The sequence below is a fragment of the Martes martes genome (assembly GCF_963455335.1).
Source record: "Martes martes genome assembly, chromosome: 6".
NCBI classification, from domain to species: domain Eukaryota; kingdom Metazoa; phylum Chordata; class Mammalia; order Carnivora; family Mustelidae; genus Martes; species Martes martes.
In genome coordinates, this window is record NC_137893.1 from 141,106,267 (window position 1) to 141,123,891 (window position 17,625).

At 37.2% G+C, this 17,625-nt stretch overlaps 1 protein-coding gene across 2 annotated transcripts in view; it reads left to right on the plus strand.

Moving 5' to 3' along the window:
* The window catches only part of CDKAL1 (CDKAL1 threonylcarbamoyladenosine tRNA methylthiotransferase), a 634,424-nt gene that overhangs the window by 7,438 nt on the left and 609,361 nt on the right, over positions 1-17,625 (plus strand). For both annotated transcript variants that reach the window (XM_080807301.1, XM_080807300.1), the window contains 2 exons: positions 9,312-9,493; positions 10,838-10,950. In XM_080807301.1, coding sequence (XP_080663427.1) covers positions 9,324-9,493; positions 10,838-10,950 — 283 coding nt within the window. In that variant the 5' untranslated portion in view covers positions 9,312-9,323. The remainder of the gene's footprint in view (positions 1-9,311; positions 9,494-10,837; positions 10,951-17,625) is intronic.

Consider the following 17,625-nt stretch of genomic DNA (forward strand, 5'->3'; position numbering starts at 1 on the left):
TTTAATTTTTTCTTTTAAGATTTTATTTATTTCTTAAAGTGAGTACACAAGCAGAGAGGGAGAAGTACTCCCGCTGAGCAGGGAGCCCAAGATGGGGCTTGATCCCAGAACCCTGAGATCATGACCTGAGCCAAAGGCAGATGCTTAGCTGACTGAGCCACCGAGGTGCCCTAAATTTCTTTTTTGATGACTCTTTTGGCCCATTGGTTGTCTAGTATCATGTCGTTTAGTCTCCCTGTGTTTGTTTTTTCCAGTTTTTTTTCCCTTGTGATTTATTTCTAGTTTTATACCATTGTAGTGAAAGATGCATGGTATCATTTCAGTATTCTTAAATTTATTGAGGCTTGATTTTGGGCCAAATATGTCATCTATTCTGGAGAATGTTTCATGTGCACTTGGAGAGAAAGTGTATTCTGTGATCTTGGATGGATATCTGTTATGTCCATCTTGTCCATTGTGTCATTCAGATACATTGTTTCCTTCTTGATTTTCTGTGGATGATCTATCCATTGATATAAGTGGGGGTTAAAATCCCCTACTGTTATTGTATTACCTACCATTAATTTCTCTCTTTATGTCTATTAGTATTTGCTTTACCTATTTAGGTGCTTCTGTGTTGGGTACATAGATACTTGCAATTGTTATATCCTCTTTTTGGATTGATCCCTTTATTATTATATAATGCCCTTTGTCTCTTATTACAGACTTTATTTTGTTGAAGTATTGCTACCCCAGCTTTATTTATTTATTTTTTTGGCTTCCATATGCTTGCCAGGTGTTTTTCCATCCTTTTGCTTTCAGTCTGTTTATGTCTTTAGATCTGAGGTGAGTCTCTTATAGGTGGCATATAGAAGAGTCTTTTTTTTTTTTTTTTAAGATTTTATTTATTTATTTGAGGGGGAGGAGCAGAGGGAGAGGGAGAGGGACAGGTGGACTCTGCACCGAGCATGGAGCCTGACATGGGGTCCAGTTTTATGACCTTGAGATCATGACCTGTGCTGAAACCAAGAGTTGGATGCTCAATCGACTGAGCCACCCCAGATGGGTCTTCTTAAAAAAAATAAAAATAAAAAATAACATTCTCTGTGTCTTTTGTTTGGAGCATTTAGGTCATTTACATTTAAAGTGGTTATTGATAGGTGTGTACTCATTGCCATTTAAAAATTTTTTTTTCTGATTGTTTTTGTAGTTTTTCCTTCCTTTCCTCTCTTGCTCTCTTTCTTTGAGATTGGTATATATCTATAGTGTTTTGTTCGGCTTTCTTTCTCTTTGTTTTTTGTGTATCTCTCATGGGTTTGTGGTTACCATGAGGTTCATACATAACATACTAAGTAAAGAGCAGTTCATATTAATTTGATGGTCATTTAAGTTCAAACACAGTCTGAAAAGGACAGAAAAAAAAATCTTTTTTCTTTTTCCTGTTCTCTTTTTACTCCCTCCTCCACATTTGTGTATATGTTGTCATATTTTACAACTTTTTCTTATGTCTAATTATGTCTATTTCTTTTCCATTAAAGAAGTTCCTTTAACATTTTTCTTAAGGCTGGTTTAGTGGTGATAAACTCCTTTATTGTTTGTGTGGGAAACTCTTTATCTTCCTTTAAATCTGAATGATAATCTTGCCTGGTAGAATATCCTTGGTTGTGGGCTTTTTCCTTCAGCACTTTGAGTATATCATGCCTTCCTCTTCTGGACTGCAAAATTTCTGTTGAACAACCAGCTGATAGCCTTACGTTGATTCCAGTTTAGGTGCCTTTTTGTTTCTCTCTTGCTGCGTTTAGGATTATCCCTTTATCTTTAACCCTTGACATTTTAATTATTATGTGGTGTGGTATAAACCTCCTTGGGTTCTTTTTGTTTGGAACTCTCTCCTCTTTGAACTTGGATGTCTATTTCCCTCCTTAAGTTAGGGAAGTTTTCAGTTATTCTTCAGATAAGTTTTCTGCACCTTTCTGTCTTTTTCTTCTGGGACCCCTCTAATGTGAATGTTTGTTCACTTCATGTTATCCAAGGGATCTCTTAATCTTTTCTCCTTTTATAAGAACTCTTTTCTCATTGCTGTTCAGCTCATGTGCTCTTCATTACCCTGTCTTCCACATTGCTGATAACATTCTTCAGATCCTCTAACCTACTGTTGATTCCATCAGTGTTTTTTTATTTCGGTTATTGTATTCTTCAGTTTGGATTGGTTCTTTTAGTATCTTCTATCTTCATATTGAAGGTTTCACTGAGTTCCTCTATTCTTTTTTTGAGTCCACTTAGTATCTTTATGATCATTACATTAAATTCTTTATCAAGCATTTTGTTTAAGTCAGTTGCATTTAATTCTTTTACTGAGGTTTTTTCCTTGTTTTTTTTTTTTTTCCTTTTGGAGCATATTCCTCTATCTCCCCATTTTTCTTCACCTTTGTGTTTGTTTCTATGAATTAGGCAAAAGGGTTCCTTCTCCAAAAGTTGAAAGAAAGGTGACCCCTATGCAGACTGTGTGTTCTTGCAGACTTTTGCTGACTGGCTGGAGCTGTGGCTATATGTACTTAGTTACTCTTTTAAACTGTAGCTTTTTACAGAAAGGATAAAGAACAAACATTTTTTTTTAAAAGATTTTATTTATTTATTTGTCAGAGAGAGAGAGAGTGAGCACAGGCAGACAGAGTGGCAGAGGGAGAAGCAGGCTCCCTGTGGAGCAAGGAGCCCGATGTGGGACTCGATCCCAGGACGCCGGGATCATGACCTGAGCCGAAGGCAGCTGCTCAACCAACTGAGCCACCCAGGCGTCCCCAAGAACAAACATTTTAAAGGAAGAGAAAATAATAAAATTTAAAAAATAAAAAAATAAAAATTTTTCCTGTGTCCAAGGAGAGAGGGATCTGTTCCTGGTCCTTTAGTACTGTCCCTTCCCACTGCAGTTGACAGAAAAGAAAAATGAAAAGGAAGAAAAGATGAAAAAAGAGAAGAAAAAAAGAACAAAACCAAAAAGAAAAAAATATAAGCTAGATAAGTCAAATTTTACAAAGATAAATAGTGAAAATTAAAACACACACACACACACACACACAAAACACAAAACTGCAGCCTGTTTGCTTTGCCCCAGCACCACAGGATGCTGGTGTGGGCTTGTGGATCCTGGGCTTGCTGAGGTCACAGGCTCCCTGTGACGACTGGACCTGCCAGTTACAACATTGGGACCCTCCAGTTATGGTGTTGGAATCCATCTCTTAGGGCAGCCAGACCCTTCTTCAGTTCATCTTTTGAGGTGGGGAGGGAGAGAGAATTCCCGCAGTTCCTCGGCTCTTTTAAACCCAGGCTTTTTTTCTGTGCCCCAGCACATCTAGGGCTGATGTGAGTTTACAGACCCTGGGCTTGCTCAAGTCGCAGTCTCACTGGGACAATCGGATCTGTCCATCATGGAGTCTGGACCCTGTTCTGATCTTGGCTTTTAAGGTGGGGTGGGAGCATCAACTGTAGTTCCTCTGACTTGGAGAGGTTTTCCTGTAGCTCCTCTGCTACTTGGCAGAGTTTTAAGGTTGTCGCTTTTATATGCTGATTGCTCTTTTTTTTTTTTTTTAAAAGATTTTATTGATTTGAGAGCAAGCGAGAGTGATGGAGCAGGAGCGGGAGAGGGGCAGAGGCAGGAGGGGGAGAAGCAGGCTCCCTGCGGAGCCTGATGCAGGACTTGATCCCAGGATCCCGGGATCATGACCTGAGCCAAAGACAGATGCTTAACTGACTGAGCTGCCCCGGCGCCCTTGCTAGTTGCCCTTTTAAACCATGTTTTTATTTTTTTATTTTTCCTGTGTCCAAGGAGAGAGGGATCTGTTCCTGGTCCTTTAGTACTGTCCCTTCCCACTGCAGTTGACAGTATTGGAGGTGGGGGTTCCCTCTGTTGCTGTCTTTGTCTCTCTTGCTCTTCTCCTGCCGTGCCGTCTGTGGTGGTTCTGCACTTGCTCACTCGCTCTCTGTTCCTAGGAGGAGGAGTTCTATTAATAGGTATAATTTGGTGTGTTCTGTGGAGGAGGCGAGCTTAGAGTCTTCCTACAGCACCATCTTGAGTTGGAACTTAAGGGGAGTTTTTCTTCCTTTTTTTTTTTTTTTAAAGTTTTTATTTAAATTCCATTGAGTTAGGGCACCTGGGTGGCTCGTTGGTTAGGCGTCTGCCTTTGGCTCAGGTCATGAGACTGGAGTCCCTGGATCGAGTCCTGCATCGGGCTTCCTGCTCAGCGGAGAGTCTGCTTCTCACTCTGACCCTCTCCCTTCTCATGCACGCGCTTGCTCTCTCTCAGTCTCTTTCTCTCAAATAAATAAATAAATAAATCTTTAAATTCCACTGAGTTAACATACAGTGTAATACTAGTTGCAGGGGTACCGAAGAGTGATTCAACACTTTCGCACATCACTGGCGCTCATCACAAGTGCCCTCCCTAATCCCCAGCACCTATTCCTCCCTCCCCTCTGGAAACCATCAGTGTGTTCTCTAGAGTTAAGAGTCTGTTTCTTGGTTTGTCTTATCTCTTTTTTAAATCGTTTGCTTGTTTGTTTGTTTGTTTTTTTTTCTTAAATCCCACGTATGTGTGAAATCATATGGTATTCATCTTTCTCAGACTGACTTATTTCCCTTAGTATAATAGACTCTAGCTCCATCCACATTGTTGCAAATGGACAAGGAGTTTTTCTTTGAGGGAGAGGAATATGATTGAGGTAGTACGGGGAGCAAGTGGGGTCCAGATGCAGTAGGAGAAATAACATCGTGTTTGTTCAGTGGGCGAAATAACATCATGTTTATATGTAGATAGTAATGATTCGGTACAGAGGCAGTGATGTTGCAGGAAGAGGAGTGATTGCTGGGAGGCTGTGCTTGAGTGAGTCAGAGTAGAAGGATTGTTCTTGGTTGAGGGGCGGTGGACCATTCACTTACAGGAACAGATTGGTAGGCAGAGTACATGGGCAGAGAAACATTTCCCTGTAAAAGAAGGAAGTCCTCCATCTGTGCAGAATGTGGGAAGGGATCTGAGGGTCTGCTTCATTCAGGCCTTCTGTTTTTGGTACCATCTTTAGCCTCATTAAGAGGAGATCTGTGAGAAATTAATTTTCGGAAAACTCCCAAGATAAATGAGTTTTAGGCTCTTTACTGCAGCTTTTCACAGTCTTTGATCTACTAATGAATACTGGGGGTCTGTAAGGAGGCAGAGTTTCCCAAATTTATTTGACCACAGAACCATTTTTTTCCACTGATCGTTCATATTTGAAATAAATAGAACCAATTTCAGAAAGACTAACCTAGTTTATTTCTCCTTTTCTAATTTGCTGAGTTGGCCAGGGCTCTTCTTTGCAAGAGCAGAAAACCCAATTTAAACTAATTTAAGCCACAGAGGGAATTTACTGGCTCACATAACTGGGCAGAACAGGCTTTTGATCCAGGTGTTCAAATAATGTCCGTGTTCTCTCTCCAGCCCCTATCAGGCTTCATTCCCTAGGCAGTTTCTGCCCTGGCGGGCACCATGGCCCCCAGCATCCTCAGTCTGACATCTTCCCTATTTAGCCACTTCAGTGAAAGGGAAGCCGTCTCTCCTGTTAGCTCTGCATAGAAGTACTCTTGTTGGTTTTCAGTGCTTGGGCTTGTCACGTCCATCCCTGAACCACTTATTGTGGCCAGGAGGAATGGTCACTTTAAAAGCTTGGGTCCTGGGCTGCCTTCCTGTGTCTAGGGAAGGAGGAGTGATAGGCAGCCCCACCAGGACAATGTGGTATACATGTTAACCACATTTTAACCGATCTTTAGTAGATTATTTTTAATGTTTTGCTATTACTACCAATGTAGAACTATCTTTGAACACAGGTTTGTCTGATTTACTGGGCATAATTTGTTACAGTTGTAAAGAGTCTGTTATAGTAAAGGGCACAAAATGATCCTGGCCGGAAACTGCTCATTTAATTGAAAGTTGTTCATGGGAGGATGGGGATCTGGCAGGCGAAGAGAGGGAAGATTTGTCCGAGAGGCTTGAGACTGACAGGGAGTATTAGGATCCTTAACACTGGTTTGGGCAACCCAGATGAGGACTAGTGGTCGTTCGGTATACCTACATTACATAGGCATTCTAGGCTACATGAAGTAGCAAATGGGCTTGGGCTCATTGGGTAAGTTAGCTCTTTGTGTTTCAGGTGGCTCTTTAAAGTGAGGATAGTAACACCACCAAACTCATGGAGCTGCAGATGCTTAATGAATGACCCTGTGAAGCACTTCTTCATAATCGTAGTAGTAGTACTCAGTGCACTCAGCGTATATTCCTTTTTCTTTCCAGATAACTTTTTTCTTAATTATTTTATTTTCACATAATTATAGATTCACTTTCAGTAGTAAAAATTATGTGGAGATGCTATAAGGTTTACCCACTTTTCCCCAGTGGTAACATCTTGCGAAACTATAATATAGTATCACCACGGGGGGGACCGACATTGGTAGAGTCAGGATGGAGAACATTCCCATCATTCCCAAGGATTGCTCCTGTTGCCTTTCGATAGTCACATTCATTTCTTCCCTGTCCTCCTCTGCTTAACCCCTGCTAACCTCTGTTGTGTTCCCTCTGTTGTGTTTCTGTAATTTTGTTACTTCAGTCTCAAGTATGTTCTATAAATGCAACCGTGAGTATGTAACCTTTCGGGCATGGCTCTTTCCACTCATCATCATTCCCTGGAGACTGAACCAGGTGCTGTGGGTACCGGTCGTAGGTGTTTTGTTGCTGGGTGGTGTTCTGTGGTATGCGGGTGCTAGAGCCTGTTTGACCGTACCACCCACTGAGGGGCATCTATGTGTTTGTAGGTTTCGCCTACTACAAAGAAACATTTGTGCTGTAACCATTTGTGTTGAGGCTTTACATGTCTTTATTTCTCTTGGATGAACCCTCAAGTGTAATTGCAGAGTTACATGGTCGTCACATGATTCGTTTTTTAAGAAATGCCAAACTGTTTTCCAGAGTGGTTGTGCCATTTTATGTTCCCACTAGGAGTGTGTGAGTGATCCAGTTTCTCTCTGTCCTTGTCGGCTTTAATGTTCTCGCTGGTTTTTCCTGTAGCTATTCCGATAGGTACGCGTAGTGATACCTTACTGTGGTTTGGGTTTGTATTTCTCTGGTGATGAGTAATGTGGACCATCTTTAAATGTGCTTATTTGCCCTCTCTGTATCCTCTTAGGTGAAATGACTTTATGTCCTTTGTCCATTTACTAATTGTATTTTTTTTTTTTACTATTTTTTTTTTTAAAGATTTTAATTTTAAGTGATCTCTGCCCTCAACATGGGGCTCGAACTCACAACCTTGACATCAAGAATTGCACGCTCCACTGGCTGAGGCAGCCAGGGACCTCTTTACTATTGTGCTTTGAATTCTAGATACCATCCTTTGTCTGATAGGTGGTTTGCAAACATTCTCTCCCACTCAGTAGCTTGACTTCTTATCTTCTCAGAGGGGTCTTTTGCAGAGCAAAGGTTTAAAATTTTGGTGATGTCTGGATTTATTAATTTTTCTTTTTATGGTTGCACTTTGGTGTCAGGTCTAAGAATTCTTCACCTAGCTCTAAGTCTAGAAGATTTTCTCTTAGGATTTTTCCCAAAAGCTTACAGTGTTTTACATTTAAGTTCGTGATACATTTTAAGTTAATTTTTGTATAAACTACGAAATAGATTGAGGTTCATTTTTTTGGTCTATAAACATCCCGTTGCTCCAACACTAACAGAAAAATTTATCTTTCTTTCATTGAATTGCTTTTGTACTTTCATGAAAAATCCCTTGGGCATATTTGTGTGGGTCTGTTTGCAGGTCTCTGTTCTGTTCTCTTGATTCGTATTTCTGTTCTTCTTCCAATGCCACATAGTCTCGATTACTGTCTCTGTATAATGAGTCTGAAAATTGGGCAGCCCAGTTCCTCCCACTATTTCTTTTTCACAATTGTTTCAGATACTTTAATTTTTTTTAATCTTCCCGTATGAATTTTGGAACAGTCTTATCTATGTCCATGAGACATCTTGCTGGGATTTTGATAGGAATTTGATTTTAAACTTGTTTACCAGTTTGGTTTTCACTGAGTGGGCAGGGAGGGCCTGGAGTTCTTCACTGGTGGGTTGGCTGGTTTGAAAGTTCAGAGTCCCTACTCTGGTTCTGTCCTGGTGGAGTGTTTTGGGGTGCCTCATTACAGCCTCAAAAGTAGAAGTCAGGAGGTGGGACTCCAGTTTTGTGTTTTGTGGGATTTTTTATGTTTTGTTTTATGGAGTAGAATGGTAATTGTCTGAAAATTTTCGTCTCGCTAGGCCACCCCTTTTCTGGTTCTCTGCAAAGAGAACAGTCTTTTGGGGGGTCTTTTATTGTCTGCATCTGTTGGGTTGCTGGCTTCTTCAGCTTCAAGTCTGGGATATAGAAGGCAAAAGAAACCCCAAGCGATTCACCATTGTGTTGTTCCTTGGAATCGCTTGGGGTTCCCAGGTCCCTAGCCAGTTTACCTCCTTCTCTCTGCCTTTCAAAGTCTCCTAGTGTTTATTTTATATATAATGTCCCTAGTTTTCGTTGTATTTAGTGGGAGGGGGAGGGAAAAGTATGTCTGTTCTGTCTTCCTGGAAGCTGTATCCACATTTTTCTTAATTTCAAACATTTTGAACTTTCAGTAAAGTAGAATTGGATAAGGAATACCAACACACCTATGTCTTAGATTTAAGACTTGTTAATGTTTTCCATGTATCTTATCTATTTTTATTCTTTTAAAGGAAATTATAGGCGTAATGATATATAACCTCCAAATATTTAATAAGCATCTCTAAGAAGATTTTCTAAAAAAATAAATAAAAAGTAAAGTCATGTATACAGTGCCAGAAATAAGATTTTTAAACATAAGGACAGTACTTTACGTCTAATGATTTACAGCCATACTGTAATATTACCTAACACCCACTTCATATTCTGATGTTCCTAGTTGTTCCCAAAGTGTCTTACAGCTGGTTGGGCAAAGTATGATATAATCAAGAACACGAATTACCTTTAGTTGTTAGGCTTTTGAGTCTTCTTTAACCACGAATAGTCCCTTTCTTATTTTTTTCTCTGTGATACTGATCTGTTGAGGGGATAGATCACTTGAACCTTGGGATGTCCCATTATCAGTAGGATTTGTCTGATTGTTTCCTTGTGTTTCATCTTTTGTGTTTTTTGTAAACCTGAGGTTAAATCTAAAGGCTTTATTAGACTCGAGATCAGCGAGAATATTTCATAGGTGATACTCTGTTAAGCAGATTTCCGAGGGACTCATGTGCTGCTGTCGTTTATAACTTTCTTAGATAATAGAGAAGATGCCTTCTGCGTCCTGTGACATACTACTGGATGACATAGAAGATATCGTGTCACAGGGAGATTTAAAGCCACAAGATAGGCATTCTGCACGAAAGCACGTTGTTCCAAAGGCACGAAAGCGAAATACCCAAAAATATTTGCAAGAGGAAAACAGTCCACCAAGTGATAGGTAAGCTCTTGTTTTGAAATTATATTCAGTATCCTACCAGGGAAGAAACTGGTACTACTGGATGTGATATACATAATGTCTCTTTCTGAAAGTCTTTTGAACTCTTGAGAGCAGATATGTAGATTTATATTTTTATTTGAATGGTTTTAAATTTAGCAAAGTAATTGCTTAAAAAAGAAAAGGTTGTGAGATGGCATGTTTCTTGAAGACAGGGCCAAGGGCACTATTTGGCACAAACAGGATTACCCCCCCCCCCACCCCTGCTCCACTGCCCCAGGATCTTTGATTCCACTACTGTAGTTGGTATGGAATCTTGTATTACTTCCAAATTCAAACTTTTCCTGGAATTTTGAATTCTTGAGATGGTGGTTTGTTGGTTTGGGTACTTCATTTTCTTAACAAATTTACAAATACTTATGGATCAGCTAAAGGTTTTGGGCACAAATAAATTCATGCTGTTTTATTATGTTAGGTCTGTAGAGTGAAATTCTAAGACAACCTAGCCAGAAAGGGTTATACAGTTGTTATGGCTTTAATATGCCTACATTTGTTTAGCTAGTAAATTGTTGAAAGTTTTAATACACTTGGTTATTTTGTTTGGAACAGTAAGCTTTTAAAATCTGTGAATTTAAACTGTTCTTATATTTTAATGACTGAAGTTTATCAAATTTGCTTTGATAATTTCTGTTAGGTAAGGTAATTCTGTTTAAGGTAATTTCTGTTTAATTTCAAATTATTAGGGCCATCCAAGTTGAAAGTCCTTTTTTTCCCTTCCTAAAAATATTACATTTTTATAACTCTGTGTATGGGATATTTTTAATTTTACTACAGGGTGATTTTCTGTTTTGGGTCAGCTGTTTATATCTAAGTTATAAAATAAAGACTGTAACTATTATATAGGTGTCAGTGAGCGGGTAGTTGTACTTAGTTTTTCTTTCTTTGCTTCTGTTGCTAGAACCATTTTCTTTGCTGTTGTTATTTGTATTTGCCTTTCTATGAGTTTAACTTTGCGATAGGACATTAGTAGTACCGAATTTAAAATACAGTTCTGAGCAAAAGGAGATCTTGTTATGTAGAGAGACTTAATTTAAAATATAATTCAGAGAAAAAGGAGATCTCATTTTATATAGAGAGTCTTAACTTAGAATCCCGTGGTTATTTTATCTTGATTATAGACTTGGTGTAGCAATTGATTGTGGATTAAGTTGGTGTATTTCATGAACAGATTGTGAATAGGTTGCTGTGTGTTTTTGAATGATATGCCCAGAAATCATCTTATTTTTTTTTTGTTCTAAAAATCCCTTGATGAGGCTTACTTTTTTTTTTTTTTAATTTATTTTGTAGCACCATTCCAGGCATACAGAAAATTTGGTTGCGAACGTGGGGTTGTTCTCATAATAATTCAGATGGAGAATATATGGCCGGACAACTAGCTGCTTACGGATATGAAATTACAGGTAATGAGATCTGTGATGTATTTTATTGAATGAATGTTTCAGCGCTAATTTTTTCAGAGATACGCATTTTAGTTTCAACAGTTAAAGCATATTTTAACATAATTTAATGATTTTAAGGCAAAACAAAATGATAGCTATTACACATTGTCTGGATAATTACGGATATCCTATTTTAAAAGTCCAAAAACTATTTTGAAATGAATTTAGACTTACAGAAAAGTAGTAAAATTATAGTTTGCATATGTCCATTATCCAGCTTCCCCTAATATTAACATCTTACATAATTACATTGTGTTTAATGAACGGGGCAGTTAACATTAGAGCAATACTGTTACCTAAACTTCTTATCTTATTTGAATTATGCCAGTTTTCCCATTTACACTCTTCTTCTGTTCCAGGATCCAATCTGGGATCTCACTTTATATTTATTTGTGATGTCTCCTTAGTCTCCTTCAGTCTGTGAGAGTTCTTCTGTTTTTTCTTGTTCTTCATGTCTGTGGACTGCTGAGGAAAACCAATGAGTTACTAGTTATTTTGTAGAATGCCCCTCACCTTGCGTTTGTCAGATGTTTCTTCATGATTAGCATAAGGTTATGTATGCAGTCTTGGCAAGAAGGACCCATTGGGTTCCCAATGGATCATAGTTTCTCATGAATCAGTATGTCTTATTATCAGTGGACTATGTCTGCCAGATTTCTCCATACTAAAGTTACTACTTTTTCTCATTGTAATTAGTAAATATCCTATTTCTCCTCAACCTTTTCTCTACTAATTTTAATATCTTGATAATTTTAGTATCTGCCCATGGTACTTGTTTGCAGCAGTCATTACTGTACTGTTTGTTGAGTTGGTGATTATCTGTTTTCTTTTCTTCCACACGTACTCACCGGAATTCTTCTGTAAGGAAAGACCTCCCTTTCTCCCCTGTTGTATTTACGTGTATCAGTATGGACTTACATACCGAATTTTCTATTCTGTGGGTTATGGTCCAATACTGTCATTATTATTTCTGCTGCTCGTATTGTTCCGGCTTTGGCCGTAGGGCCTCATTCAGGCTGGTTCCTGTGTCTTCTCAACGTGCGCCCATTTTTTTTGAGCACTTCCTTATTTTCTGACACCACAAGATGTTTTAGTCTCATATTTCGCCTTCCCTAGCCTTGGAAGCAGCCAGTTCTCCAGGTAGTTCTGATTCCTTTCACAAGAAGAATGGTGTTTAGATCCAAATGAGGACTGTGGACACTAGGTGTGGTGTGCTCATCACCACCGTGAAGTGTCTGTGCTCCTAGGTATTCTCTGGGGACTGAGCTGGGAAATACGTGTATGTCGTAACTGGCGCGTACACACGTCCGTGTTACTGTTGCTGGCGGCATGTACATTAAATGGGGCCGTAATCGAATGCTTTGTGACAGAGACTGGCCCAGCGCTTTCTGTATGTTACCTTAGTTAGTTTTTGGGCAATGAGGAAGTGTTGATATCTGTACTTACAAATGAGAATGGAGGGATTGTGTTCTACCTTAAATCACCCAGTGAGGTCTCTGTCGCTCCAAAACACTGAGACCAGTGTTCTGTAGCTCCTGCTGTCTGTGTGATTGGCAAAGTCCTAGCCTCAAGAGGGCCTGTGAGAATTTGGGAGGATTGGAAACTCCTTTCCTAGCAGTCTGTCCTTCAGCAACTAAATAATCCGAATGTCTTACTCTGTGATTTTGGTCATTTATTCTTTAGACAGCGAAATCACCCTTAATATTAAATTTTGTTCCTTAAATAAAAGTATCAAAATGTGCTTTTAGAATTATTTCTCTAAAAAAAAGAATTATTTTTCTGTATTCGTTAGTAGTTTTTAGTGTAAGTTTGTGGGTTTACCTTAATATATCCTGATGGTGCAGTTTGGGTATTCGGACAGTAGCCTGTGAGATAATCTCCTGAAACATTTAAAAAAATGAGATTGACTTTTCCTTGGTGACATTAAATATCTAATGCATTTTAATTTAAATTTTAGTCTATTAGCAGTTTGTTTTTGGTCTTATTACAGTACTTTTCTAAATAATAAAGGTAAAACAATTGTCCTGGTGTATTTATACAAGAATACTAGGTTTTGTTACATTTTAGCTGCTTATTTGGGAATAGTGAAAAGGGAGGATTAAGGGAGCAATCACTTTAATATGAAATTTATTTTTCTTATTAATTTGGTGTATTACTTGTATATAGTTGTATTGTCTGTATGTATTTGTATTGACGTTATGTACTGTTGATTGTCCCCACTTTAGAAATTTGTAGTCTGTGTTTAATTCTAGTCTGGCTTGGATGCGGCAGACTGTGGAATCTCTTTTCTCCCTGGTCAGATGCTGTAGCCCAGGAAGAATGAACAATAGTAGCTTCTGTAAGACATTTAAAGGAAATCTTTACGGATTCTATACTTAGATTGAATATATGAGATGAATGATTTCTGGGTTATCTGTGCCAGTAGTCTCTTCCATTACTGTGGAATGGTGGGAGTTTATAAAAATTATTATTGCTAAATAATTTGACATGTTTTATTGATCGAATGTAGACCAAAAATATTTTCTTTTAACTTTATAATAGATGTGACTAGGTATAAAATATAGATTATGTGAAATATACACAGATCTCTGGAAACAGTATATAAGAAATTCAGAATTAGCTTTAGTAGATTACTTTAGTAGATACTTTTACTGTTCGGGGAGAAGAGAGAAGATTATGTGGGTATATACTTAAAATTGCTTTTTGCAATGTGAACCCAGGAATGTAATTATTCCATAGTGAAATCTCATAGAAGCTCTGAGCAATTAGCTCTTGTCCAATGCCTCCCCCCCCCAAAGATTTTATTTATCCATTTGAAAGAGAGAGAGAGCCCAAGCAGGGGCAGAGGTAGAGGCAGAGGGAGAAGCAGATTCCCCACTGAGCTGGGAGCCCGATCCCAGGACTTTGGGATCATGACCTGAGCTGAAGGCAGATGCTTAACACCTGAGCCAGCTGTGAATAAACATAGCATGTGCTTTTTGGTTATTGGAAAAAAGTCCATTGCGTGGCCATTGACTGAGGTATCTAGTTCATAGGCATAAGAGAAGAATGTGAGTTACAAACGTGGAGTGTTGTGATAAGCTTACATAGGTTGGAATAAGGCATTTTGTTTGGGTGCCCCCAGCTTCAGAGAAATCATTTCTAAATTGCTGGGCTTTTACGGTTTTTGATAGTTCCTTCATATATTTGTATATTATTTATTCATTCCACAAGTGTGGCCTGAACATGATGTGTGTTACAGGGTATAGTGCTAGGAGGTGTGTGTTACAAGGTATAGTACTAGGAGGTGTGAAGACGTGAAAACGAACTAGATGTGGATTCCAGCAGATGAAAAGTTTATTGTTTTTTTGGCAGAGAAGAAGCTTTCGTATTGTGTGTTACTTGTTAGAAGTTATTTTAGTAAATGGTCAAGCTCTTAATGTATCTTTTTATGATACAGTGAAGTAGGACCTGCTTTGTTTGAAGAGTTTTTACTATTTCTGTTTTAGAAATGCTTTGTGATAATGTCAAGTTAGAAATAACATTTTATTTTTTTTATCATGGTAAGTGTAGTCTTTAATTCCCATCACCTATTTAACCAACCCTCTACCCATCTCTGCTCTGGTAGCCATCAGTTAGTTCTCTATAGTTAAGAGTCTGTTTCTTGGTTTGTCTCTTTTTTCTTCTGTTCTTTTGTTTCTGAAATTCCACATATGAGTGAGATCATATGGTATTTGTCTTTTTCTGACTTATGTATTTCACTTAGCATGATATTCTGTAGCTCTATCCGTGTTGTTGCAAATGGCAAGAATTCATTCTTTTTCTTGGCTGAATAATATTTATATATATAAATATTATATATATTATATTATATATATTTATATATAATATATATAATATATGTACTTATACTTAAATATATATTACATATATTACATATATAAAATATATATACATGTATGTTATATGTTATAATATATAATATATGTTATATGTTATAATATATTAATAGTTAATATATATTAATTACATATGTTAATATATAATATATATCATATATACTTATATAATATACATACTCATATATATGAGTATGTATATTATATATTACATATATTATATATTATACATGTATATATGATATATATTATATATGATACTATATACTATATACTATATATTATATATATGTATTTAAATATATATTTATATACATAAAAATACACACCCCCATATATTATATATAATATATATAACATATAGAATATAATATATATACATATATAATATGAAATATGTTATATATATGTATTTAAATATATGTATATTTACACTATATGTAATTATATGTTACATATATAATATACAATATAATATATAATATAATATATATACAATATAATATATATTATATATGTATTTAAATAAATAAATAAATAAATAAATAAAAATACACACACACACACACACACACACACACCCACCTCTTCTTTATCTATTTATCAATTGATGGACACTGGGCTGCTTCCATAGTTTGGCTGTTGTAGGTAATGCCGCTGTAAACATAGGGGTGCATGTGTCCTTTTGAGTTAGTGTTTTCATATTTTTTAGGTAAATAACCAGTAGTGTGATTACTGGATCATAGAGTAGTTCTATTTTTAATTTCTTGAGGAACCTCTCCACACTGTTTTCCACAGTGGCTGTACCAGTTTGCATTCCCACCAGCAGTGCAAGAGCGTTCCTTTTCCTCCGCATCCTTGCCAACACTGGTTGTTTATCGTGTTTTTGATTTTAGCCAGTCTCAGAGGTGTGAGGTGGTATCTCATTGTAGTTGTGATTTGCATTTGCCTGATGATAAGTGATTTTGAGTATCTTTTCATATATCTGTTGACCATCTTTCTCTCGTCTTTGGACAAATGTCTGTTCATGTCTTCTGTCTAGTTTTTAATTGGATTATTTGTTTTTTGGGTGTTGAGTTGTATCAGTTCTTTATATATTTTGAATACTAACCCTTTATTGGGTCTGTCATTTGCACATATCTCCTTCTGTTCTGTAGGTTGCCTTTCAGTTTTGTTGATTGTTTCCTTTGCTGTGCAGAAGCTTTTTATTTTGATGTCGTCCTAATAAATTATTTTTGCTTTTATTTTCCCTGCCTTGGGAGACCTAACTAGAAAAATTTTGCTATTACTGATCTCAGAGAAATTACTGCCTATGCTCTCTATAAGGATTTTTATGGTTTCAGGTCTCACATTTAGGTCTTTAATCCATTTTGAGTTTATTTTTGTGTATGGTGTAAGAAAGTGGTCCAGTTTCATTCTTTTATATGTTGCTGTCCAGTTTTTGCAACACAATTTGTTGAAGAGACTGTCTTTCCCCGTTTGGGTATTTATTCTTCCTTTTTTGAAGATTAATTGTCCATATAATTGTGGGTTTATTTTTGGATTTTCTGTTCTATTCCATTGGTTTATGTCTGTGTATTCATGCTCGGTACCTTACTGTTTTTCCTTTTTTAAAAAGATTTATTTATTTATTTGAGAGAGAGAGAGAGCATGAGCAGGGGAGGAGCAGAGGGTGAGGGACAAACAGACTCTGTGCTGAGTGTGAAGCCTGTCGCAGGGCTTGATCCCATGACCCTGAGATCATGCCCTGAGCTGAAACCAAGAGTCACATGCTTAACCGATTGAGCCACCCAGGTGCCCCAGTACCATACTGTTTTAATTACTACTGCTTTGTCATATAATTTGAAATCTGGAATTTGTGAAATCTCCATTTTTATATTTCTTTTTCAAGATTGTATTGCTATTTGGGGTCTTTTTTGGTTCCATACAAATTATAGGGTTGTTTGTTCTCATTCTGTGAAAAATGCTGTTGATATTTTGTTAGGGATTACATTAAATCTGTAGACTGCTTTGTATGGTACAGACATTTTAACAATACTTGTTCTGCATGGAATGTCTTTCCATTTCTTCGATCATCTTCAGTTTCTTTCATCACTGTTTTATAGTTTTTAGAGTACAGGTCTTTTACCTCTTTGGCTAAGTTTATTTCTAGATATGTTATTGTCTTTGGTGCAGTTGTAAGTGGGATTTTTTTCTTAATTTCACTTTCTGTTGCTTCATTATTATTGTAAAGAAATACAACAGATTTCTGTACATTGGTTTTCTGTCCTGTCACTTTACTGAATTCATCGATCAGTTCTAGTAGTTTTTTGTTGGAGTTTTTTGGGTTTTCTATATTTAGTGTCATGTCCTCTGCCGATAGTGAGAATTTTACGTCTTCCTTACCAATTTGGATGTTTTTAATTTCTTTTTGTTGTCTGAGTGCTCTGATAGGACTTACAGTACTGTCTTGAGTGAAAGTGGTGAGCCTGCATGTACTTGTCTTGTTCCTAATCGTAGAGGAAAGGCTCTCAGTTTCTTTTTATCACTGAGTATGGTGGCTATGGGTTTGTCATATATGGACTTCATTATGTTGGGGTATGTTCCCTCTGGACCTGCTTTGCAGAGGGTGTTTATCATGAATGGATGCTGTACTTTGTCGAATACTTTTTCTGCATCTATTGAAATGATCATGTGGTTTTTATCCTTTCTCTTATTGACGTGACCTGTCATGTTGATCGTTGATTGTTTTGTGAATATTGAACCACCCTTGCATCCG